Genomic DNA, 26,118 nt, shown 5'->3' on the forward strand with positions numbered 1-26,118 from the left:
TTCTTTCCCATTCTGACATTCAGTTTGGAGTTCAGGCGATTGTCTTGACCAGGACCACACCCCTAAATGCATTGAAGCAACTGCCATGTGATTGGTTGATTAGATAATTGCATTAATGAGAAATTGAACAGGTGTTCCTAATAATCCTTTAGGTGAGTGTACAAGTTACAGTAATTGGGAACCCTAAATAAATCTGACACCCTGCTCAGAATTGGCTCTTACATTGCACCCAACACTGCCAGGAAAGCTGCCACCCCATCAGCCTGCATTGAATTATGCAGGTTTACAATTAACAAGGAATGAATGAATAAATTAGATAATTTTTTGAGTTTAAAAAATCTGGGCTTGCTAACTGAAAAGTACTACTAGGAAACTGAATTGAACATATTTTGGCTCCTACCCTGACCATTTTTAGGAAAAACAATAGAAAACAAAGGATATATTATTTTAGTTGAAACACTGGAAGGAGAAACAAAACTTTGAAGTCTATTCTTCAGCCCATGTTGGATATTCAATAAAAAGCGCCAATGCTACCCCATTCATTTTGCTACTTGTTCTATCTTTTATTTGCAAATATTTGTTACACAGGAACAAGACAAAAAAAGCATCTTACCATTTCATTGAATAGGAAATTATTTTAACATAATAGCTAGCTATAATATTTTTGGACATTTAATGAAAAGTGCACCACTTTGGAAAATGCATAGAAAGACCTGGCATTTCTCTTGCAAATAGGCATATGATAACAATGTATTTTCCAGTATTTGAATAATTTAAATATAATTCAAGTCAATAAGATGATAAATCACATCAAAATCATTCAGAAATGTAGAGGTAACTATACATATTTCATAAAAAATAGTTGAATACTGCAAGTGCTTTCTTTTACAAGCCTTTTATCATTTATGCTACATAAAGAGGAAGCACCATGAGAAACCTATACACAAGACAAAAGCAGCATGCTCTCTGCATATTATAAATATGTTTACATGGGATTTTCTTTTTCTCTAGATAAATATTTCAACAAACAGTGGAAAAATATGAACCCCAGTAGAGATGAGCCTGAGATATGTTTGATTATTTGCAACCTTTTAACTCTCATCTGTCTGAAGGAGTTAATAATAGTCATCACCATCTTCACTTTCCGAGTAATCCTCTGTATAATGGGAAGAAGTCCTCAGCTGCTGCAGAGCCGTCATGTTAATCTGACCTGGAAAAACAATTATAAGCTTGCTGTTACTATTATGAATAATAAAGATATGGCCATGATTAAGGTTACCAGACGTCTTGCATGTATTTCTTACCCAATTTTGGCATTATGATTTATATTTTTAAACTATTTCGTAGTTCGTCAACAGAGCAGTATGCAAGTCATTGTAGAAGAGCACTTTGGAGCATGCATCCTTCAGTGCATTAAAAAATCACCAATCATATCAATTCTATTCAAAACAGGCAATATCAGCCCAATAAGATATTCTCTATTTATGAAGTGAGGCTTCAGAACTGAGATCTGCCTAGGTGTGATATTCAGGCACTTCATTCTAAGATGGCTTGTTTTAGCCACATGCTTAATTCATCGATATGATGAGGAGTTTGTACTTGTTTAACAAAGAACTTCGCAGTAGATTTCTGCATGGTGCAGATTTTTCAGACCCGTTAACAACCACTCCTGCTATAGTTTCATACTGCTCCTGTTAATTTCTTACTAAATTCCAACTCATTTTCTGTCCACTTCTGACGTTTTCTCAGGTTCCATTTCACTTCTGCTTTCTGCTTTAGAATACTCTTGAATTGGGCACATAGTCAATGTGGGTTCTTAAAGTCAGCAGAAGTGAGAAAACATCACACAGATGCACATAAATCTGACTAACACCATGTTCTTTTTTATTTATCACAATACAATCATAACTAATCTATTAGTATTAGATTCATGGAACAATAAATAGACAGATGAATAAATAAAGGAGGATAAGATACCTTCTTTTTCCCAGTCTTCTTGGGTTTTGTCTTCATAGTTACTTAGACTATAATCAAATTCTCATATTTTGTCTGATCCATATACAGTGGGTATATGTTATGAAAGCATGTGTATCATAATTCATGTGAGGTGCAGGGTTTGTTAAAGAAAAGCACACATGGCAGTTTTACTCAGGAGAGATTACATCTAGGTGGACAGGCCAGAGCCATATTACTGTTCAACAAAACTCAGAAATATTAAAGGTGCCAAAAAACAAAAGTGAACAAATAAAATAAATAAATGATTAAACACCCATGTTTTCAAATAGAGTGTAACATGTAGTCAAATGAGTGATCACGAGAGCTAGCATGTGCAACTTAAACTTCACTGACACTCTGAAGAACAATAAACTGATTTAAGGAAAGGAGATCAACTGCAGATGTGGCAGAATATATAGTGAGGCTTGTTCTATTAAGACTGAGCTTTCCTAAAACCAATGAGAACTACTGCTCGGTTAAAAGGCATGTAGTGGTCTTCAGTTTTACTTCAGATGTTAAGACCTCAGGGGGCTAAAAACATTACCGTATATACTCATGTATAAGTTGGGTCTTGAAACCCGAAAAATCTATGATAAAATCAGACCCCGACTTGTACGTCCATTCAAAAATGCAACACTTATTTATTTATTTTTTTTACATCTTCTTGCCTCCTCTAGTCTCGCATCAGTTCTCAGATGCATCGAATTTTGTTCTAGAAGTGCAGTTACCAATTTTTTTCGCTACTTCAATGACATTTCATTTAAAACCAGCTTCATATTTTCTTCTGATCGAACACTCCATTGTAGATAAGGGATGCTCTTACAATAAAGGAGTATTAGGGTGTGAGATGATACAAAAAACACAAATAAGTGCAAACGTCACTTCGGAATAGTTTGGGTATTACCGTGTGGTCATGTAGGCACAATAGAGAGAGAGAGAGAGACAGAGAGAGAGGTTAGGAGCACACGCTTATACAGCGCATTGCCACACCCTCATAGAAGTAAACAGTGAGCTCCATGGTTACTCTCTTAGGTGGGCGTTAGCATATCATAATCCCTTGGACCAATAGCGTGACTTATATGCCCAACATTATAAAATACCAGAAATTCTGTAAAAGCAAGTCCCGACTTATCCGCGGGAGAACTTATCTATACTAATAAAAGGCAAAGCCCTCACTGATTCACTCATCACTAATTCTCCAACTTCCCGTGTAGGTAGAAGGCTGAAATTTGGCAGGCTCATTCCTTACAGCTTACTTACAAAAGTTGGGCAGGTTTCATTTCGAAATTCTACGCATAATGGTCATAACTGGAACCTATTTCTCTCCATATACTGTAATGGACGTTAGCTCGATGGCCGTGGGGGGCGGAACTGCGGGTGACATCATCACGCCTCCCACGTAATCATGTGAACTGACTGTGACCGCAGTACATAGAAAAGAAGGAAGAGCTCCCAAAAAGCGCTGAAGAAAAACGCCGAATACTTTATTCGAGAGATACAAGTTTAATGAGAAGACACGAGGTATAAACGAGACTTTGGATCACTTTGTAACGGAGTTAAAATTGCTGTAGCGAGAAACTTTTAAGTGCCGGGTCTTAGCTAACATTAAATAAAGCCGTGGACATCGCAAGATCGCACGAGATAGCACAGGCACAGCTCAGAAGCTTCGATGCATGTACTCGGCGGCTCACGTGAACTGACTATGAACGCAGTACGCAGAGAAAGCAAGACCTCTAAAGAGCACAAAAACTTTTGATCACATGAACGTGTCTGCAAAAAGTGCCGTTTCCTGCACTTCAAAAATACTACAAAGGTCGGGCAGCCAGCGCGCACGCGTGCGTAGCTGTGCCAGCCTTTGAGACGCTGACTGTGCTTCTGCCTTAAGTGAAAGTAAACACTTTTAATTTTTTTCTCCTTCCCATGAGCTATAGCCCAGACAACTGTAAACACGGGATCCCATTTCTAGACCGCGGGAAACTAATATTAAGGCGCTTCGCACTTTCTTTTGCACGTATACGATTATGAGGTCATCGGGTCAGATTATGAAGACATGCACAGGAGTGGAGGACCGACAGTGCCATCCCGGACAGTTAATGGAAGGGACGTCTCTCCAGTCTACACGAGACCCACCGCGACGCTCATATCGTCAGCGAAGACCTCTCTCTCTACACTATATAAAAGAAAAAGGCAGGTTTCCTTTCTTTACACCTTTTTTCCTTTTATCCCAAACCAAAGTCTTTCTCTCTTAACACTGCAGAGGACACAAAAATGATTTTCTTTTAATTGCTGGTAATGCCGGTAAGGCACATTACCACAGGCAGAAATTTGGACGTTCACATAGAAAATGTAATTTCTATACCACAGCCGTCGTGTAGCACCTTTCAAAAGGGATCTACTACCAAGAGATGATCCATATACATTTTAGCTGCTGTTAGTACTACTTACCTGCTATGTTATACCGGCTTTAAAATGTAGCTTACCCGAAACCACTCCACTGGTGCTCAATGTATCTTTACTTCTTAAAACGTTAATGTTTTACTGGTTAATAACTTATGGACTACATTTTATTTTTGTCCCTTGCACTCAGTGAGCGAGGCCAATGGATGATCAGTTATATATTGTCACACACGTGTGCATTGGAGGCAGCTGAAGGGCTTAGAGAGGATTAATTATACATCTGCCCTGGTATGCTAACGCTCTTTCTGAGTTCTCTACAGGTCTTTCCCGGGAAATCCCACCAGGAGCCACCACCTCGAAGCGGGACACATCACTTCCGGTCCCAGCCCCTAGGACGACATCACTTACGGTTCCGGCACAGAGGACGACATCACTTCCGCCCACCATCCCATAAAGCCTCCTGCCTTTGCTCTGGGAGGCAGTTCTGTTTTGGACTCTGTCGTGTAAACTTGCCTTACATGAATCAATTGCTTTTGCAGCCAGGAAACCGCATTAAACGGGTGGCTGCCCCAAACCTTGCCATGCCTCAAGTCTCTTCTTATTACAATATATATATATATATATATATATATATATATATATGAATGACCTCCAAAGAGCGCAGAGACTTGTGATCACGTGAGCGTGTCTGCAAAAAGTAGCATCTCCTACCCTGCAAAAGTCGAGCAACCGGTGCGCGCGCATAGCTGTGGCGGCCTTTGAGACGCTGACTGCGCTTCTGCCTTAAGTCAAAGTGAGCACTTTTCATTTTTTTCCTCCTTCCCCTGAGCTATAGCCCAGACAACTGCAAACACGGGATACCTTTTCTAGACCGCGGCAAACTAATATTAAGGTGCTTCGCACTTTCTTTTTCACGTATACTATTATGAGGTCGCGGAAGACACGCACAGGAGTGGAGGACCGACAGTGCCATTCCAGCCAGTTAATGGCAGGGGCGTCTCACCAGTCTACACAAGACCCACCGCGATGGTCCCCAAAAGGAGCTCATATCGTCAGCGAAGACATCTCTCTACACTATATAAAAGAAAAAGGCAACTTTTCTTTCTTTACACCTTTTTTCCTTTTATCCCAAACCAAAGCCTTTTTCTCTTAACACTGCAGAGGACACAAAACTAATTTTCTTTAATTGCTGGTAATGCCGGTAAGGCACATTACCAGAGGCACAAATTTGGATGTTCACACTGAAAATGTAATTTCTATACCACAGCCCTCATGTAGCGCCTTTCAAAAGGGATCTACTACCGAGAGATCCCCCCTGGCCATTGAACCTTACTCTTATTCGATGTTAATTAATGTTGATCTATTTTGTTTTATAATTGTGTCTTTCATTTTTCTATTCTTTAATATGTAAAGCACTTTGAGCTACTGTTTGTATGAAAATGTGCTATATAAATAAATGTTGTTGTTGTTGTTGAGAGATGATCCATATACATTTTAGCTGCTGTTAGTACTACTTACCTGTTGTGTTACACCGTCTTTAAAATGTAGTTTACCCGAAACCACTCCAGTAGTGCTCAATGTAGCTTTACTTCTTAAAACGTTAGTGTTTTACTATCTAATAACTTATAGACTACATGTCATTTTTTTTCCTTGTACTCAGTGACCAAAGCTATACACACACATATAGACACAAACATATATATACACATATATATACCTGTGTGTATGTATGTATGTATGTATATATATATATATATATATACACACACACACACACACCTACATTATATATACACACACACACACACACACACATACATATATAATTTGTGTGTGTGTATGTATGTATGTGTGTGTATATATAATGTAGATAGGTTTGTATATATATATATGTGTATATATATTTATATGTGTATATGTAGATTTGTATATAGATATGTATATATGTATATATATATATGAAGATATGAATGTGTATATATATGTATGTATATATATATATATATATATGTAGACTCAAACCGATTATGACAGCAGCAATCCAAGCTGTGAGAAAACACTAAAAAGGAGGCGTGTCAGATGTCGTGGTACATTTTCTGATGCAGCTACCAAAAAAAACTTTGTGACGCTGCCGCCAAATACACAAAACAATTACTTTGACAATCATGTTACGTTATTTTCAAAATGTTTCTTTTTCTTTGTCTTTACTTCTTTAACACACTACTCCACTGCGAAGCAGCGGGTATTTTGCTAGTCTAATATATACGGTAATTTTAAAATAATATGTATTTCTGTTTTTCCTTTTTTGTCATTATGGAAACCTCAATGAAGAGAAAAAAACAGCCCTATAAGTCCTTAAAACGTTTACTAATTATTTGAATCTAAACTGTGATGTTTAAATTGATCAAATTGTTTAATTAGAACATTTAATAATGTTCTTCTTTATATGAATGCACAGTCTGGTACTTTGTAAGTGTTATTAAGTCCAAAAGATGCCTCTGTTAAGGTCTTGTTATATAACAGTATACAAGTAACTAATGCATTTTTTCAACACCAAGACCAAAATGTTACTAAAAGTTTTGCCTGTTCTGAGAGTAATGTGCTTGAATACTAATTGAAGTACCCACACTTCTTAAAGACTGAATATTGTGTTTGAAAGTGTACCACCCATATCCTCTGTAGTCCTGTTGAGAGAAAGAGAGATAGGGGTGAATGACCCATCTTAACTGTAATTTTTGGGAGGAATAGCCTGTAAGATCTGAATCTGAGTGGTAGATAGCAGGAACACTCAAATGCACTGTAAATCACAAAAATGCCAAATCTCTCAAAAAACACAGCAAATAATCTGGTGTCAAATCAGAATATAAATCACTACGAATGCAAAAACTACTCAGTTGGCATTTGGAGGTGAATGAGTGTTCATCAGAGTCCATCAGAAAGGTACTATAGGTGCAAAAGAGTTGCTACCTCACAGATCCAATGTCCTGGGGTTGACTTGCACCCTTATCTTTGTTTGTGCAGCTTTTGTAAACTCTCCTTGTGGCTGTGTGTTGTTTTCTTGATAGTTTGGTTGTCATCCCAAAAACATTTCTCTTAAGTAAACTGTGTAAATGTAGCCATGGTAAACTTGTGTCCTCTCCACCCACTGCAAAACAATTGAGTAAATGCATTGGAGAAAGTTTTATGATATAAAAATGTTCAGGAGCAGGATGCTGACAGGCCTATAGGGAAGAATATATGAGTCTGTATTTTAAGGAATGGACAGATTTGTGTGTATAGAGGTCCCTCAATATCTATACTATCCCTGGATATCACCCTTCTTCACATTGAGAAGCAGAAAGGCTGATTTGTTCACATGACTTACCTGCTTTGAACACAGTTAAGCTGGCAGTGGCTTCCACTTCCCCATGTCTGTTCTTGGCATAACAGTGGTATGTCCCTTCATCTCCATGCCGAATCCCCTGGATCTGCAGCCATCCTGAGACCTCATACTTCTGGGGACCTCCCCTGAACTGATTCATGAAAGTAATATTGTTAATGCTACTATTCTTTATATGACAGGTGACTTACAAAATCAATATTTATACATTATATGTAAGTGATTAGAAAGTACTTTTCATTAGTGAAAGTCATTGATAATTTTCCTAGGAGGTTGTATGACATTTCATAAAATTTTGGAAGAACTTGCTTATAATTCAAATATACATACAGTATATTTTAACTCAACTGGTACATTTTTTCCATCAGAGTGAATACATCTGTGTATATTGTTAGTTGTGGCGGGCAGCTGGGTACCATGCACGGCCAGGACGCCTTTTCTACATATGTACCGGGGGAGCAGCCATGGGTGTCTCAGTACCTCCCCCGGGATACTTGGTGGCAGCCTCCCTGGCTGATGATGGTGCCTCTGTTTCCCGCAGGCTTCCATGGGAGACGGAGTTCTCCACAACCCTGTGGGGATCTGGAGTGGCCGCCAGGGGGTGCTGCATGGATCCTGGAGCCAGCCTGGACAACTCTACAACAAGTGCAATCAGGAATAGGTGATCAAGCACCTGGAGCACTTCTGGGTGGGCTATAAAAAAGGCCAGAATCGGGAGGAGGAGGACAAGGTTGCCAGGGAGGAGTTGTGGTGCCAGAAGAAGTGTGATTTAAGTGCTTTTGGGACTGTGTTGTGGCTGGAGGGATTACAGGGAAGACGTGCCCTCCAGCTGAAGATAATAAAAGTCTTTGTTGGATTTTACACGTGCCTCTGTGTGAGACCGTGCTGGGTCGGGCGCTATATAGCGCCTTTATTACACAGTCTTATCCATTTTTTTCTTCTAAAATAACATCGTCAGGTTTTGAAGTTCCCAAAGTCCTACTGTCTACCACACTACTGGGTCACTTATTCCATGTGTCTATGATTTTCTGTGTAAAGAAAAGCTTCCTAATGTTTGTGTGAAATTTACCCTTAACAATTATCCAATTGTGTCCCCGTGATCTTGATGAGCTAATTTTAAAATAACAGTCTTGATTCACTGGAATAATTCCCTTCATAATTTTAAACACTTCAATAATGTCACCTTTTAATCTTCTTTTGCTTAAACTGAAAATGCTGAGCTCTTTCAATTTTTCTTTATAATCCATCCCATGTAGCCCTGAACTCAGCCTAATCACTTGTTTCTGGAATTTTTCTAGTACTGCTATGTCCTTTTTGTAGCCTGCAGACCAAAAAATGCTCACAGTACTCCAGATGAGGCCTCACCAGTGTGTTCTAAAGCTTGAGCAGAACTTCCCTGGACTTTTACTCTACACATTAGGTCAGTGTTTCCCAACCTCGGTCCTGGGGGCCCACTGTGGCCGCAGGTTTTTTTTTTAATTAATTTTATTGCAATCCATACAAAGCAATCAAGTTTTTACAAAAAGAAAAATTGAGTTAAGAACAGATCGATCCCCACCCCTGAGAGAGAGAGCAAGCCAAACGGTGTGAAATTTAAGGCTTGTAAACATACCTAAATTAATAAATTCTCTGTGCTTTATGAACTTATTTTAAAATATTACTAATTAGATCCTGCCATATTTTGAAAAAAGTCTGTATGGATCCTCTAACTGAGTATTTGATTTTTTCCAATTTCAAATAGTATAACACATCAGTTTCCCACTGACTTAAAAGAGGAGAGTTTGGGTTCTTCTAGTTTATCAGAATAAGTCTGCATGCCAAAAGTGTAGTGAATGCAATCACAGTTTGTTTGTCCTTCTCCACTTTAAGCCCCTCTGGAAGAACCCCAAACACAACTGTTAATGGGTTAGGAGGGATTGTGAGTCCAAGGCTGTCTGAAAGGTAATTAAAAATTTTTGTTGATTGTAAAATGATTTTATATATTGTAGAGATGGAGTCTAAGTCCTTGAGATTGAACAATATTTTTTCCAGCATTGATGAGGGTGCAAGATCAGGAAAATCTGGAAGGTTCTGTTTAACAAAGTTCCAGATTTGAAGATAGTGAAAGAAATGTGTAGCTGGAATGTTAAATTTGGAATGTAATTGTTCATAGGATGCAAAGACCTTGTCTATATAAAGATATCTAAGCAAGTTATTTCCAAATATTTTCCAGATATTAAAAACTGCATATGTTTGTGAAGGTTGAAAGAGGTGGTGCTCTTGCAGAGGTGCCACAGATAGAAGCTTCTCCGTCTTAAAATGCTTTCTACATTGGTTCCAGATTCTAAGTGAGTGGAGCACAATTGGGTTATTTGTATATTGCCGATAACGTGTGTTTATTGGAGCACAGAGCAAGGAATACAAAGAAGTACTGCAGGATTTTACTTCTATTGCGGTCCAAGCCTGTGTATGTTCTTCTATTTGTGTCCAGGTTCTTATCGCCTGTATATTTGCTGCCCAGTAATAAAACTGGAAGTTAGGTAGAGCCATGCCGCCTTCTGCCTTTTGTCTTTGTAGGGTCGCTCTTTTGATGCGTGGATGTTTTGAATTCCAAATAAATGAGGTTATTGTTCAATCTAATTGCCTAAAGAATGATTTATTAATGTATATTGGATGTTTTGAAATAAAAAGGAGCTTAGGAAGAATATTCATCTTAACAGTGTTAATTCTTCCAGCTAGTGTGAGATGAAGGGTTGACCATCTATGCAAGTCTTGTTTAATTTTTTCCATGCAGACGCGAAATTTTGTTGATAAGAGCTTTATGTTTACTTGTGATGTTTACCCTAGGTATTTAAACTGTTCTGCAATGATAAAAGGTAGGGTATCTAATCTAATATTATATGCTTGAGAATTCACTGGAAAGAGTACACTTTTATTCAGATTAATTCTGAGACCAGAGATCTTTTGAAATTCTGTGAGTGCTGCTAAGACTGCAGGCACAGAATTTTCTGGGTCGATATATACAGTACCATATCATCTGCATATAATGAGATTTTCTGTTCCAGTCCTTCTCTGCTAATCCCCTTTATCTGATCAGTATTTCGACAATGTATTGCCAGTGGTTCAATGGCAATGCAAACAACAGCGGTGACAAGGGCATCCTTGTCTTGTGCCACGTTCTAGTTTAAAGTAGTCTGAGCAAATGTTATTGATGCAAACTGAAGCTTCTGGGTTAGTATACAGTAATTTAATCCATGCACAAATGTTGGGCCAAACCCAAACTTCTCCAATGTAGTAAAAGGTATTTCCATTCAATCATGTCGAATGCTTTTCTGCATCCAATGATAATAATATTTCTGGGGTGTTTGATTTAGTTGGTGAGTATATTACATTAAACAGGCGTGAAGATTTGAAGATAAGTGTCGGCCCCTAATAAATCCAGTTTGGTCTTGTGATATTACGAGGGAGCACTTTCTCCATCCTTCTAGCTATGATTTTAGAGAGTATTTTAACGTCGTTATTCAGAAGTGAAATTGGTCTGTATGATGCACATTGTAATAAGTCCTTATTTTGTTTTGGAAAACAGTGATTAGTGCTTGGCGAAAGGTTTGTGGAAGAGATTGGTTATCTCTGGCTTCTGTAAATGTTGCTAATAGGAGGGAGCTAGCTGAGCGGAGAATTTCTTGTAAAATCTGCAGGGTAGCCATCAGGGCCTGCTGCTTTCCACCTTGGAGTGACTTTATAGCATCTAGTAATTCTGATAATGCAGAGGTTTATCAAGTTCCTCCACACTAAAAGCGTCTATTTGTGGTATCTGTAATGTATCCAGAAATGCATTAGATTGTGTATTGTCTTCTTTAAACTCAGTAGTATAAAGGGATTTATAGTAATCTCTGAAAGTGTGCATTATATTTTTGTGTTCGATGATTTTATCTCCGTTCGTGTAGTGATTACGAGATTGCATTGCACTTCTTGCTTGTGAATTTGTTGAGCTAAAAGCTTATTAGCTTTCTCTCCATGTTCATAGTAATGATGTCTGGATTTGTAAATTAGTTGTTCAGTTTCTTTAGTTGTCAAGAGGTTTAATTCTGAATGTAGAGCCTGCCTCCTCCTATGTAGAGTCTCGCTTGGTAGTCTGGCATGTTCTTCATCTATTTTAGTAATTTCGCTTTTTATCTCTGCTACTTTCTTGGCTTCTGTGGGAAAGATATGAGATAATCTGTCCTCTTAAGAAGGCCTTAAGAGTTTCCCAGAGTATTCCTGCAGAGATCTCGGGGATGTATTTGTCTCTAGAAAGAATTTGATTTGTTTGGATATAAATTCAGTACAATTCTCGTCAGCTAATAGAAGCGGTTGAGGCCATCTGCGGGGTGAGTGTATGGGGCTTAGTAATTTTAGCTCCAAGATCATAGGTGCATGGTCAGAAATAACAATAGCATCGTATTTGCAAGATTTAATCTTAGGCAAGAAGTTATTGTCTATAAAGAAGTAATCAATCCTTGAGTAGCAATGATGTACTGGTGAGTAGAAAGAATATGTTCTTGAATTTGGGTTTAAAAACCTCCAGGGATCTGATAAGTTGTGATCAGTTATAAACTTTGTAATTATCTTTGCGGTGTTAGATGCGTTCCCCTGTGGAGGAAGTCCTATCTAAAAGTGGATTTAGAACACAATTAAAGTCCCCAGCCATTATAACTTTATGAGTGTTCAGATTGGGAATGGATGCAAATAAATTTTGTATAAATTCCTTATCATCAACATTAGGTGCATAAACATTTATCAAAATCATTTTACAGTTAGATAAGTCTCCCATGACCATTACATATCTCCCTTCAGGATCCAATACTACATCTGATGCTACAAATGGTACTGTTCTATGTATGAGAATTCCCACACCTCTAGTTTTCTTTGTAAAACTAGAATGGAACATTTGGCCAGTCCAGTCTTTTGCAGCGGAACTGATCCTTGCTTAGTAAGTGGGTCTCCTGTAAAAATACTATTTTAGCATTTAGACCTGTTAGGTGAGAGTACTTTCTTTCTCTTTAATTCATGATTCAGGCCTTTAACATTCCAGCTTACGAAGTTAACTGTCCCATCATGGAGACACTGATTCTGAGTTTTTGATGTCATTTTATAGTCTTAACTGGAAGTGAGACAGCTTAGGTCTTAATTTCCTATTTCCCCTAGAGTTGTTGCCATGCAGCTTATTATTACGTTGGTAGTTATAATTATAAAGATTAGAGGATAGATTAGGTATAGATCAAGCCTGCTCTCTTTCTCTTCCCCCCTTAACCCCGCACCCACCCTTTTTGCCTCCCCAAGTGAGGCTAAAACCCACTTCACACAGTCCCAGTCCTCTGACATACCCAGAGACAGAGCACGTCCAAAGCAAAACAAGCCCCAATGCAGCGCTTTAGGGTTAAAAGATAGAGATATCTATTACCAATATAGTCTTTAAAAAAAAAAAAAAAAATTTTGCACTTAAAATATATATATAGTCTTCAGCAATTTTAGTGCATTAAGATGATACACCCAGATAATAAACCCAGGGATGGTGTTAAAATGTGTCCAGAATAAGCATAACAAGTCTTAATGCAGTAATAGCAATAACAATAAACCAAGGGTATGATATTGAACAGTCTCGTTTAGGGTAGAGATGAAATAATTAGAAAAAAAAAAAAGAAAAAGTAATTAAGCACAATAAAACATAAACAGATAGCGCCCTAGTAATACTAAGTCATAATGAAAATATATGAGAATACATTCTAATAACTCCTCCTTGAACCGTCACCTTATCGTGGTGGAGGGGTTTGCGTGTCCCAATGATCCTAGGAGCTATGTTGTCCAGGGCTTTATGCCCTGGTAGAACCACCAAGGCAAACTGGTCCTAGGTGAGGATGAGACAAAGAGCGGTTCAACAAACCTCCAATGAAGAGCAAAAACTTTGGACGCGTTTTCCCTTGCCGGACGCGGGTCACGGGCCCCCTCTGGAGCCAGGCCTGGAGGTGGGGCTCGATGGCGGCGCCTGGTGGCGGGCCTGCACCCATGGGGCTCGGCCGGGCACAGCCGAAGAGGTAACGTGGGTCCTCCTCCCCATGGGCTCACCACCTATGGGAGGGGCCAAGGAGGTTGGGTGCAGTGTGAGTTGGGTGGTGGCCGAAGGCGGGGACCTTGGCGGTCTGATCCTCGGCTACAGAAACTGGCTCTTGGGGCGTGGAATGTCACCTCTCTGAAGGGAAGGAGCCTGAGCTAGTGTGCGAGGTTGAGAGGTTCCGGCTAGATATAGTCGGACTCACCTCGACGCACAGCTTGGACTCTGGAACCAATCTCCTTGAGAGGGGCTGGACTCTCTACCACTCTGGAGTTGCCCCGGTGAGAGGCGCCGAGCAGGTGTGGGCATACTTATTGCCCCCCGACTTGGAGCCTGTGCATTGGGGTTTACCCGGTGGACGAGAGGGTGGCCTCCCTCCTTCGGGTGGGGAAGGGTCCTGACTGTTGTTTGTGCATATGCGCGAACAGCAGTTTGGAGTATCCACCCTTTTGGAGTCTCTGGAGGGTTGCTAGAGGGCATACCTTCTGGGGATTCCCTCGTTTTGCTGGGAGACTTCAATGCTCACGTGGGCAATGACAGTGAGACCTGGAAGGGCGTGATTGGGAGGAATGGCCCCGATCTGAACCCGAGCGGTGTTTTGTTATTGGACTTCTGTGCTCGTCATGGATTGTCCATAACGAACACCATGTTCAAGCATAAGGGTGTTCATATGTGCACTTGGCACCAGGACACCCTAGGCCTCAGGTCGATGATCGACTTTGTGGTCGTGTCATCGGACTTGCGGCCATATGTCTTGGACACTCGGGTGAAGAGAGGGGGAGCTGTCAACTGATCACCACCTGGTGGTGAGTTGGCCGATGGTGGGGAAGATGCGGTCAGACCTGGTAGGCCCAAGCGTGTTGTGAGGGTCTGCTGGGAAGGCTGGCAGAGTCCCCTGTCAGAAGTAGCTTCAACTCCCACCTCCGGCAGAACTTCAACCCGCCCCGAGGGAGGTGGGGACATTGAGTCGAATGGGCCATGTTCCGTGCCTCTATTGTTGAGGCGGCTGACCGGAGCTGTGGCGCAAGGTGGTCGGTGCCTGTCGTGGCGGCAATCCCGAACCCGTTGGTGGACACGGCGGTGAGGGATGCCGTCAAGCTGAAGAAGGAGTCCTATAGGACTTTTTTGTCCTGTGGGTCTCTGGAGGCAGCTGATAGGTACCGGCAGGCCAAGCGAACGCGGCGGTTGTTGCTGAGGCAAAACTTCGGGCATGGGAGGAGTTTGGAGGCCATGGAGAATGACTTTCGGACGGCCGAGGAGATTCTGGTCCACCGTCCGGCGTCTCAGGAGGGAAGCAGTGCAGTGTCAACACCGTATATGGTGGGGATGGTGCGCTGCTGACCTCGACTTCGACGTTGTGGGTCGGTGGGAGGAGTACTTCGAAGACCTCCTCAATCCCACTAACATGCCTTCCAATGAGGAAGCAGAGCCTGGGGACTCTGAGGTGGGCTCTCCCATCTCTGGGACTGAAGTCACCGAGGTGGTCAAAAACTCCTTGGTGGCAGGGCCCGGGGTGGATGAGATCGCCCGGAGTTCCTTAAGGCTCTGGATGTTGTAGGACTGTCTTGGTTGACACGTCTCTGCAACATCGCATGGACATCGGGACAGTGCCTCTGGATTGGCAGACCGGGGTGGTGGTCCCCTCTTTAAAAGGGGACCGGAGGGTGTGTTCCAACTATAGAGGGATCACACTCCTCAGCCTCCCTGGAAAAGTCTATTCGGGGTTCTGGAGAGGAGGGTCCGTCGGATAGTGAACCTCGGATTCAGGAGGAACAGTGTGGTTTCGTCCTGGTCGCGGAACAGTGGACCAGCTCTTCACCCTTAGCAGAGTCCTGGAGGGTGCATGGGAGTTTGCACCACCGGTCTACATGTGTTTTGTGGACTTGGAAAAGGCATTCGACCGTGTCCCTCGGGAATCCTGTGGGGGTGCTCGGGAGTATGGGGTACGGACCCCTGATAAGAGCTGTTCGGTCTCTGTACAACGGTGTCAGAGCTTGGTCCGCATTGCGGCAGTAAGTCGAGCCCGTTTCCAGTGAGAGTTGGACTCCGCCAGGGCTGCCCTTTGTCACCGATTCTGTTCATAACTTTTATGGACAGAATTTCTAAGCGCAACCAGGGTGTTGAAGGGGTCGGTTTGGTGGACTCAGGATTGGGTCACTGCTTTTGCAGATGATGTTGTCCTGTTTGCTTCATCAGGCCGTGATCTTCAGCTCTCTCTGGATCGGTTCGCAGCTGAGTGTGAAGCGGCTGGGATGAGAATACAGCAACTCCAAATCCGAGACATGGTCCTCAGCGGAAAAGGGTGGAGTGCCCTCTCAGGGTTGGGGAGAGATCCTGCCCCAAGTGGAGGAGTTCAAGTATCTCGGGGTCTTGTTCACGAGTGAGGGAAGAATGGAGCGTGAGATCGACAGGCGGATCGGTGCGGCGTCCGCAGTGATGCGTGCTCTGCATCGGTCTGTCGTGGTGAAAAAGGAGCTGAGCCGTAAGGCAAAGCTCTCAATTTACCAGTCGATCTACGCTCCTACCCTCACCTATGGTCATGAGCTATGGGTAGTGACCGAAAGAACGAGATCGCGAATACAAGCGGCTGAAATGAGTTTCCTCCGCAGGGTGTCTGGGCTTTCCCTTAAAGATAGGGTGAGAAGCTCAGTCATCCGGGAGGGGCTCAGAGTAGAGCCGCTGCTCCTCCGCATCGAGAGGAGTCAGATGAGGTGGCTCGGGCATCTGATCAGGATGCCTCCTGGGCGCCTCCCTGGTGAGGTGTTCGGCACGTCCAACGGGAGGAGGCCCGGGGAAGACCCAGGACACGCTGGAGGGACTATGTCTCCGGCTGGCCTGGGAACGCCTTTGGGATTCTCCGGAAGAGCTGGAAGAAGTGGCGGGGAGAGGGAAGTCTGGGCCTCTCTGCTTAAGCTGCTGCCCCCGCGACCAGACCTCGGATAAGCGGAAGAGGATGGATGGATGGATGGATGGATGGACATTCTAATAAAAACCCGTATTTTAAAACAAATAGATCAGACAGTAGATTATTAATCCTTGCTTTATCATTAACCGCCATGACTCACTATTATGTATCAGAATAGTCCCGGAATCAGCTTGCTTAATTCCTGTTCTGCTTCTTCCTTGCCAGCGGAGACATAGAATTGACCCTGCCATTCCACTTTTAGTTTTACCGGATACAAGAGGCTGTATTTGACGCTGGCTTGCCGTAACCGCTGTTTAATGTTGTAGAAGGCTGCGCGTTTAGTAGCTGTTGCTGGAGAGAAGTCAGGGAAGATACGAATGTGGTTATTTTCATATATAATATCTTCCTTGTTTCTGAGGAGTGCCATCACCTCTAGCTTAAATGATAATCGTTCAAAACGAACTATAAAAGATCTGGGTCTGGGTCTAACGGTGTTTGATCTGCATACGCGGTAAGCCGCTGCTGTCTCAGATTCTGCTTTAAAGTCGTCCCGGATTATTTTAGAAAAAAGTTCAGCTGCAAATTTCACAGAGTTTGAACTTTCTCGATTCTCAGGCAGACCTTCAATTCTGACATTATACCTTCTGCTTCCATGTTCCAAAGCAGCCAGTCTGTCTCAAGTTTTTTGCATTCGGAGCTGACATTTACTGCTTTTTCCTTGGCACTGGCAGCTAAATTTTCGGCTATTTCAATCCGAGTCGTGAATGTCTCCTTGAGATCCTCCGATTGATCAGAAAGCGTGCTCAGTTTAACCGAGTTTTCCTGAATGCGCTCTTCAATTTTACCCAGCACCTGTCGTAGCTCAAATTGCACCTTTTGACGCAGCCTGTCATTTGCCTGTTGCAATTCCAGCCGCTGCATTTTGTTTGCCTGTTGGAATTCTTGTCGCAGCCATTCATTTGCCTGTTTCAACTCCTGTCTCACCTCCTGTCTCGTTTTTTCACTAGCCTTTGCCCTTGCTTTCTCATTAGCCTTCTCGCTTTTCATTATATCTTGCATGAGCTCAGCGAGCAACACCTTCAGTTCAGACAGTTCAATTGTGCTTTCTTGTACCGTAGATGAAGCAGCAGACTTTGCTGAAGCGGTGTCCCGCTGCTCCAGGCCCGCGTAATTGCATAGCTGAAGCCGCGGACTTCCCGGCCCTTTCCAGTTTCAGGTGATCTTCTCTGATCGGCGAACTATCCAGATCTGCACTCACGATCGCACCGCGCTCCCCTTTTCGCTCTCAGCGGCGGCGATGTAGTGGACCGTGGTCGAGGAGTCTGTACTTTCGCCCATCTGATCCAGGTCTGTCTCTGAAAGGCCGTATCTTGAACTAGGGCTTGCTGATCTTAGCTTGGGTGTAGCTTTAGTTTTCGATTCTTTCGGACCCCCCTTCTTGTTGGCCATATTTATATGTGCTTACATATACTGTAGCAGTCCCTCTTGGGTTGAATAAATACAGGATATCTCAGGATAATAAGCAAATAATATGAAAAATAACACCCCTGCTAGCGGAACTCCACTTCAGACTTCCATCTCTCGCATCGGATGAGACCAACTCGCTGCAGGTTTTTGTTCCAGCCAGATTCCTAAACATTGACAACACCTGAAAACACTGATCTCATTTAATTAGCTGGTATTATTTTTTCTTTTATTCTACATTCAGAAAAGCACAGCAGCATTAGTTTTACATTTATAAGACATTTAGAAATATTTCTGCTTTTGCTATAGATTTAAATGTTTAACTTTCTTTTGTTGATTTCAATATATTTTGCCTTTTCTCTGTGCAGTTTTTCCCTTTGTTGTATCTTATTAATGACAAATAAAAATGAGAAGAGCAGACATGCTGGCAAACAACACGGAATAATCAAAGACTGAAACTACCTTATCATCAGACCCACTAATTAGTAAATAATGGATTAATTAAACAATTAGAACACCTAGAAAAGTAGAATGAAACCCAAGATGAAAATATTGTTAAAAGGAAAAAAATACACTATTCCTATTTAACTGATTGGTACATTTTAATACATATATACTGTATATATATATATATATATATATATATATATATATATATATACACAGTGTATATATATATATATATATATATATATATATATATACACTGTATATACACAGTATATATATATATATATATTTATATATATATATATATATATATATATACCAAACTTAGTTTTCTAATTTCTATATTGTTCCCAAAACACAGAACTTGGGAAATAACACATCAGTCAATTAACCCAGGATACCAATTAAAAACTGATTGGAACAAAAACCTGCAGCCACAGTTTGCCCCCAGGACAGAGGTTGGGAAACATTGCATTAGGGCACTATATAACCTAACATTCTGTTAGCCTTCTTATTATCTGCAAATTGTTACATTTTTGGGGGTCTTCCTCCCCTTACCTGTAATAACATTTTACTGACAATAGCAAATCAGTTGTTGTAGTAATTGCAGTACAACAAAAATAACATGTAGCATTGTCATGTATAAAGAATACTGTGAAGTTCTGACATGCATGTCCAATCAGCTATGCAGCACATTGCCACTCTCCAACACCATGATAGACAAGAATGAATCAGAATACCTTCACTGTAAGGCTATAAGTAACATTTGACAGGGTGAGCACCCACACTAATCCTCACCCCCATCTAATTTAGAACCAGCAGTGCATTGAGCAGCCTAGCATTCACATCTTCAGGAAATAGCAGTCTCATAGTAACCACTGTAACTCACACATACACCTAAAGAACAGTGACTGGGACAACAGCCTAAGCCAATAACAGGCCTTCAATAAAAACAAAGGTGTTGGCCACTATTACTGTTAAGAAATCATCATTATAGGCTCCAGTATCTCACAATTTATAGATTGTCCAGGACAGTGGGAGCCACTTTCAAAAAAGTGGTTATTTTTTATGGACAAATTTGACTGAAAACACCACTGTAGCATGTACAGTCAGACCACTGACTCTGACATAAGACACTCTGAAAAATGTAACACAAATTATGTGTATTTTTAAGGTGGAATCAGTCTTCAGACTGATGAATCAGTTGCAACTAGTGCAGAATGCAGCTGCTAGAATCTTAACTAGGAAAAGAAAATCCGAGCACATCACCCCAGTTTTGATGTCACTACACTGGTTAGCTGTGTCATTTAGAATTGACTTTAAAATACTTCTTATGGTTTACAAAGCCTTAAATAATCTCACTCCATCCTATATTTGAGAATGTGTTTCACCTTATACTCCAAAGTAACCTTAGATCTTCTAAGGAGTGCCTGCTTAAAATTCCAAGAGCTAAACTTAAAAGAAGTGGTGAGGCAGCCTTCTGTGTTATGCACCTAAAATCTGGAATAGCTTCCTGATAGAAATTCACCAGGCTAATACAGTGGACTGCTTTAATTAACTGTATTAGCCTGTTAGCTTCACTTTAGCTTAATCCTAATACTCTGTATATGCATTTAATTGTCATTATTATTCATGGTGACTCCAAAATCCGTACTAACCCCTACTTTCTCTGCTGTTCTTTATCCATTTTTCTGTGGTGGCGATCTGCACCACCACCACCTAATCAAAGCACAGTGATGTCCCTACATTGATGGATTAAAGGCCAGATGACCGTCATCATCAAGTTCTTCCATGAGAACCCTGAACACCATGAGAACTGATTGAGGTAATTTATGTGGGGTAGAATGCCTAGAGGGGGCTGGGCGGTTTCGTGACCTCTGAACCCCTGCAGATTTTTTTTTTCTCTCCAGCCGTCTGGGGTGTCTTTTTTTGTATGTTTTTCCTGTCCTCACTTGCCCTCGGACCTTTATTTTATTATATGTTAATTAATATTGCCTAAATTTATTTCATCCATTCATCCATTATCCAACCCACTATATCCTAACTACTGGGTCACAGGGGTCGGCTGGAGCCAACCCCAGCCAACACAGGGAGCAAGGCAGGAACAAACCCTGGGCAGGGTTCCAGCCCAACGCAGGGTGCACACACACACACACACACACACCCCAAGCACACACTAGGGAAATTTGGAACATAAATTTATTTTTTAATATAGTTTGTCTTTTTGCTCTTTCTTCATCCTGTAAAGCACTTTGAGCTACATTATTTTTATGAAAATGTGCTATATAAATAAATGTTGTTGTTCTCCCCACACACAGATCAGAGATAGGCTGTATTTCATTGTTGGCAAAAAAATAAAATGAAAAAGCTCTTTCAGTACAAATTCTTAAATGGAGATATTTCTGACTTACAAGCTCGATCAGAAGAAAAAGAAAATGATTGATAGATGGGTTATTGCTATTCCCTTCATCCATTTATCATTTAATATTTTTGGCTCTGAACATATTTCCTTTTTCCTGCGTTTATCAAGTTACCTAAAATATTTCAGCCCAGGTTTCAATCAAAACATTTTAAAGAATTTTGTGAAAATAAATTGACAGAGAAATTCAAAAAGCAGAAAGTGAAAGCAGAGAGCAGCAGTCTTTTAAAAAACAGTGTAACAGAAATGTGAGACATCTGAAACTCATTATCGTCATCGTGGTCACAAACGGGCAGCACAGGCAGCACTTTAATCGGATGCAGAGACTCAAGTCTATATTTTCATACTCATGTCTGCTCCTCTTTTTCTATTCTAAGCCCTATATAATTGGGTTGCCCTGGAGATCAGCAGGGTGGAGTAAGCGTGCTGAGGCCTAACTGACTACTTCCTCAACCGAAAAAATAAGAAAACAGCAAATGGACAAAAATAATCTGTTTACTGAATTTTGTAAATCCCTCCTTCTCCCCAGTTCTTATTTAATTTAATTCTTAAAATAGTATATTTAAACAATTCCTAAACAAATAACAACTCTAGAGACTGAGTTTGAAGATGAAATGCGCATTAATATAATTTCTTTGATATCATTGTACATTTGTCATCTCATCTTGTTTTCCTTGCCAGTTTTACTGCATGTAAAGCATAAAGGTTGTGACCATGTTATTAGGTTCTCCAACTTTATAATGAGTTGGTCTCTCATTTTTTTTCAGGAAAGCTAAAACTGGTCAAGACTTGGGCTCAACACATTTGTTGAAAATCAGGCAATGAGAAACTGGCTACATATCAGCTCCAATCAATCCAACAGTCATTGCAAATTAGTTGGTGATGGATCTCAATTACCAACAGTCCATTCCACTTTATGACACTGATGAACAATTGGACAGATGACTGAGGATGGGCACAGCATTGCCATGAATTAACATTCATGTTTCTTGAAAAATTCTAGGACATTCATAGCTTTCTGGCATTTGCCCATTATCCTGCCAAACAAGTGCATTCACAGAGAGATGGGCGAATTGTTAGCAAGGTTATTATAGATTTGCCTTTTTATATTAGTTTTTATTTCTATACTTTTTTCTGAACTTACTTGGAAATTCAGTTTAGTTTTAGTTTTCCTTCATCATGTATTTTTTGTTTTAATTTCACAAAGACATATCTATTTTATTTTTATATCTATTAGTTTCAGTTTTAGTTTTACTTATTATGGCATGGAGCTACTATGGAGTTTAGTATTGTGCCACTATCAGACAGAACTGTGCACTTAACAGACCTGGATATAATGTGAGTTTAATGTAAGTGAAAGCTTACTAAAATACATGGTTTACTATTTTGTTTTGTTTTTTTCTAATAAAAACAAGCATAATCAACACCAAATACTGAATATGAAAAAATTTATATCATTTGTGCTGAACAAATGTGCACTGACTATTGCCACTTTTTATATTTTCCTTTTGTTTCCCAGTATGGGCCAATTTGTAATGAAATTTAGGTGGATTTTAAGGGTTGAGGGTTTTTTACTGTAAACGTCTACAGCACACAACATATACTGCTCCAAGACAATGTGCTTATAATGAATGCCTTCAATATTACATTCAAAACTCTCCCATACTGGGGTTTGTAATTTTCTACCAGTTATATTGATCTCTGAATCCATCTCAGGCACATACAATTTATAGACAGAATTTTGCCAGTTGCTGGCATGAAAAGATATAAAAAATCAGAAAACAGATTCTGCTGTGTTCTGACAGGTGTGATCATGAAAATCATGGGGGCTTAGGAAGAACAGGGTTCTTAGGCTTGAATCAATGTGCACACCCCACATAGCTGTATTGAGGGAAATAAAGAAAATCAAGCATGTAGTGTGAAGGTTAGGGGTAGTGACACTTAAATAGCCAATGTACAAAAAGAGTAAATCCTTAATGTGCAGAGTAAGAGCAGGTAATAGGATAATGGACCGGTAGAAAATGACAGAGACAGCATCTGAGATTAGGAACAATATATACATTATCTAAACCTGTATAGCAGGAAACCTGGAGCCTACCCCAGCATGTTTGGATGTAAGGTAGGAAAAATCCCTGGCATGCAATATGTATGCTATGGTTGAAAACAAAAAGAATATGATATTTCAACTATCTATTTTGAGAGAGAGAGAAAATTTTAAAAAAGGGGGACAAATATTTTAAAACATAATTCTGATACTGGATTATTTTCACAATCTCAGGTATTTTTAGCTTTGAATATAAATGGAAAAAAAAAAAGTTAATAAATATTGAATGAATACAAAAAGGGTGGCAAGGTGGTTCAGTTCGCAGTTAGCAGACCTGGGTTCGCTTCCTGGGTCCTCCATGCGTGGAGTTTGCATGTTCTCCCTGTGTCTGCGTGGGTTTCCTCCGGGTACTCCGGTGTCCTCCCACAGTCCAATGACATGCAGGTTACGTGGATTGGCGATTCTAAATTGTCCCTAATGTGTGCTTGGTGTGTGGGTGTGGGTGTCCTGGGGTGGGTTGGCGCCCTGCCCGGGATTGGTTCCTGCCTTGTGCCCTGTGTTGGCTGGGATTGGCTCCAGCAGACCCCCGTGACCCTGTGTTTGGATTCCACGAGTTGGAAAATGGATGGATGGATGAATACAAAAACACATTAGTATGTTTAGTTATACACCAGTTAGCAGTCTCTCTTTGCCTACTTACCTGTAGTTCAGTAGAGACATTGCCAACTTAGGAATTTTACAAAGTTTGTATTGCTTTGTTGTTAAATGACTTTTTTAAACCAAAAGTGATTGGATATTAACAATATGCTGATCTTGTATGATGACCTAGTCAGTCTCTCAATCAGTGTTGGTTTTTTTTTCAAAAAGTATTTCTTCTGTGCGAAGTGCCAGGTGAATTACTGTCAGCAAAATGCAAGCACCTAGGAAATAAACTGAAACGTTACTCACTCTTGATTTTTCTGTCCATACGGTAAAGGTTTTGTTGACCAGCACATTCCGATTTCAAGAGTTTGAATTACATTTTATAATACAAGAAGCACAAAGAAAGTCAGCACAGTAAATCACTTTCTATCTTACATGCTTTACGTGCCCACATACAGCATGTTCTTTCACCGCAAATTCTGGGTGAACACAGCTCTCAATCACCAGCCACTGTTAACTAGATGAATATATGTGGGCGGCTCATGGTGGATTATGTTCTGTTATAGAGCTAAAAGTTACAAGGGTTAAAGACTAACGGTAAAAATATTCATTCAAAATGAAAACTAAAAATATTTTAAGCAAATTATAATTTTTTTAATTAATTTTATTGTAATCATTCCATACAAATCAATCAATTTTTACAAAAAGTAGGATTGAGAACAAGTCGACCCCCACCCCTGAGAGAAAGAGCATGGCCAACGGAGTAAAACGTAAGGCTTGTAAACATACCTAAATTGATGAGTTTGATAAGCCAATAGAGATGAATGGAGAAGAAAAAGAAATACAGAAATAATTGCTTCCTCTGTGCTGTAAGAGCTTATTTTAAAATATTACTGATTAGATCCTGCCATGTTTTGAAAAAAATCTGTACAGGTCCTCTAACTGTGTATTTGATTTTTTCCAATTTCAAACAGTATAAAATATCAGTTTCCCACTGACTTAAAAGAGGAGAGAGGATTCTTCCAGTATAGCAAAATAAGTCTGAGTGCCAAAAGTGTAGTGAATGCAATCACAGTTTGTTTGTCCTTCTCCACTTTAAACCCATCTGGAAGAACCCCCTGAATTTATGATGTCATTTTATAGTCTTAACTGGAAGTGAGACAGCTTTAACCTTAATTTCCTTTTTCCCCAAGAGATATTGCCATGCAGCCTATTGTTACGTTGGTAGTTATAATTATAAGGATTAAAAAGATAGATTAGATATAGATATAACCTGCTCTCTTTCTCTCCCCCCTTTAACTCGCCACCCTCCCATTTTGCCGCCCCACGTGAGGCTGGACCCCACTTCATGCAGTCCTGGTCCTCTGATATACCCAGAGACAGAGCACGTCCAAAACAAGCCCCCGTGCAGCGGCGTTTTAGGATTAAAAAATAGAGATATCTATTCCCAATATAGTCTAATAATAAAACAATAAATAATAGAAAAAAATAAACACAAATGTCTGTAAATGTAATTAAATACTGCAAGCCAAGTTGTACTTCTTTTATTTGTTTTCAATACAGTGTAATGTACCTGGGTACTGTGTAATAGTGTGACGACATGTTGACTTTATTCTCATAATTTGTCATTAAAGTAGACCATCGTAAACTAAACTTCATCGTAACCCCATCATAAGTTATATAGGACATTAAATGCTTTGTGTTAAGTCACTCTTAAACTGACTTCTTCTTGCACTAAGAGGAGGCGCCAGCAGTGATCGCCAAACAGAATACATTCACTTCATGATCTTCCTGCTCTCTGAACATTTAGAATGCTAAGATAAATATTTAATATTATTTTCATGGTGAAATGCATTAAAGCATGCATTAATCATATGGGGGCACGGTGGCGTGCCTGCCTTGCATTTGCATGTTTTTCTGGTGGGTTTACTCGGCTTGCTTCAGTTTCCTTTCAAAGTCATGTAGGATATCGGGTTTTGTTGTGCTATATTGACCCTGCTAGTGTATGTTTTGCTTGTATTCATCCTGCGATGTGTTGGCGACTCATTTAGAGATGGGCGCAACTCTGAATGGATGGCATAATTAAACATGTATAACGAAGATATTTTTAAAGTTCTGAACACTCCGTGGGCTAAGTTTATAACTAGTTTTAATTTCACAAAGACGTTTATCGTGTGGTGATTGGTTATGTGGTGAAAGAAAAAGGAAGGAAGGAAAAAGGAACTGGGGTTTTGGTACGTCAGATAGAGACAACATGCATGCAATAAAGATAGCCCGCTCAGAAGAACATGCATTGAATTCTGTGTTTGTGTCTCCGACCAGCAGATCAGAAACCCAACATTTGCACAATATT

The 26,118-nt window shown here is 40.4% G+C and overlaps 1 protein-coding gene across 1 annotated transcript in view; it reads right to left on the reverse strand.

Moving 5' to 3' along the window:
* Positions 1 to 538: 538 nt before the first annotated feature.
* The window catches only part of LOC120514553 (kazal-type serine protease inhibitor domain-containing protein 1-like), a 117,455-nt gene continuing 91,875 nt past the window's right edge, over positions 539 to 26,118 (reverse strand). The window contains exons 4-5 of the mRNA XM_039734989.1: positions 7,757 to 7,904; positions 539 to 1,210 (exon numbers count right to left, since the gene is read on the reverse strand). Of these exons, the coding sequence (XP_039590923.1) occupies positions 1,116 to 1,210; positions 7,757 to 7,904 (243 nt within the window). The 3' untranslated portion in view covers positions 539 to 1,115. The remainder of the gene's footprint in view (positions 1,211 to 7,756; positions 7,905 to 26,118) is intronic.

This window comes from Polypterus senegalus, chromosome 1 (assembly GCF_016835505.1).
Source record: "Polypterus senegalus isolate Bchr_013 chromosome 1, ASM1683550v1, whole genome shotgun sequence".
Lineage (NCBI taxonomy): Eukaryota > Metazoa > Chordata > Cladistia > Polypteriformes > Polypteridae > Polypterus > Polypterus senegalus.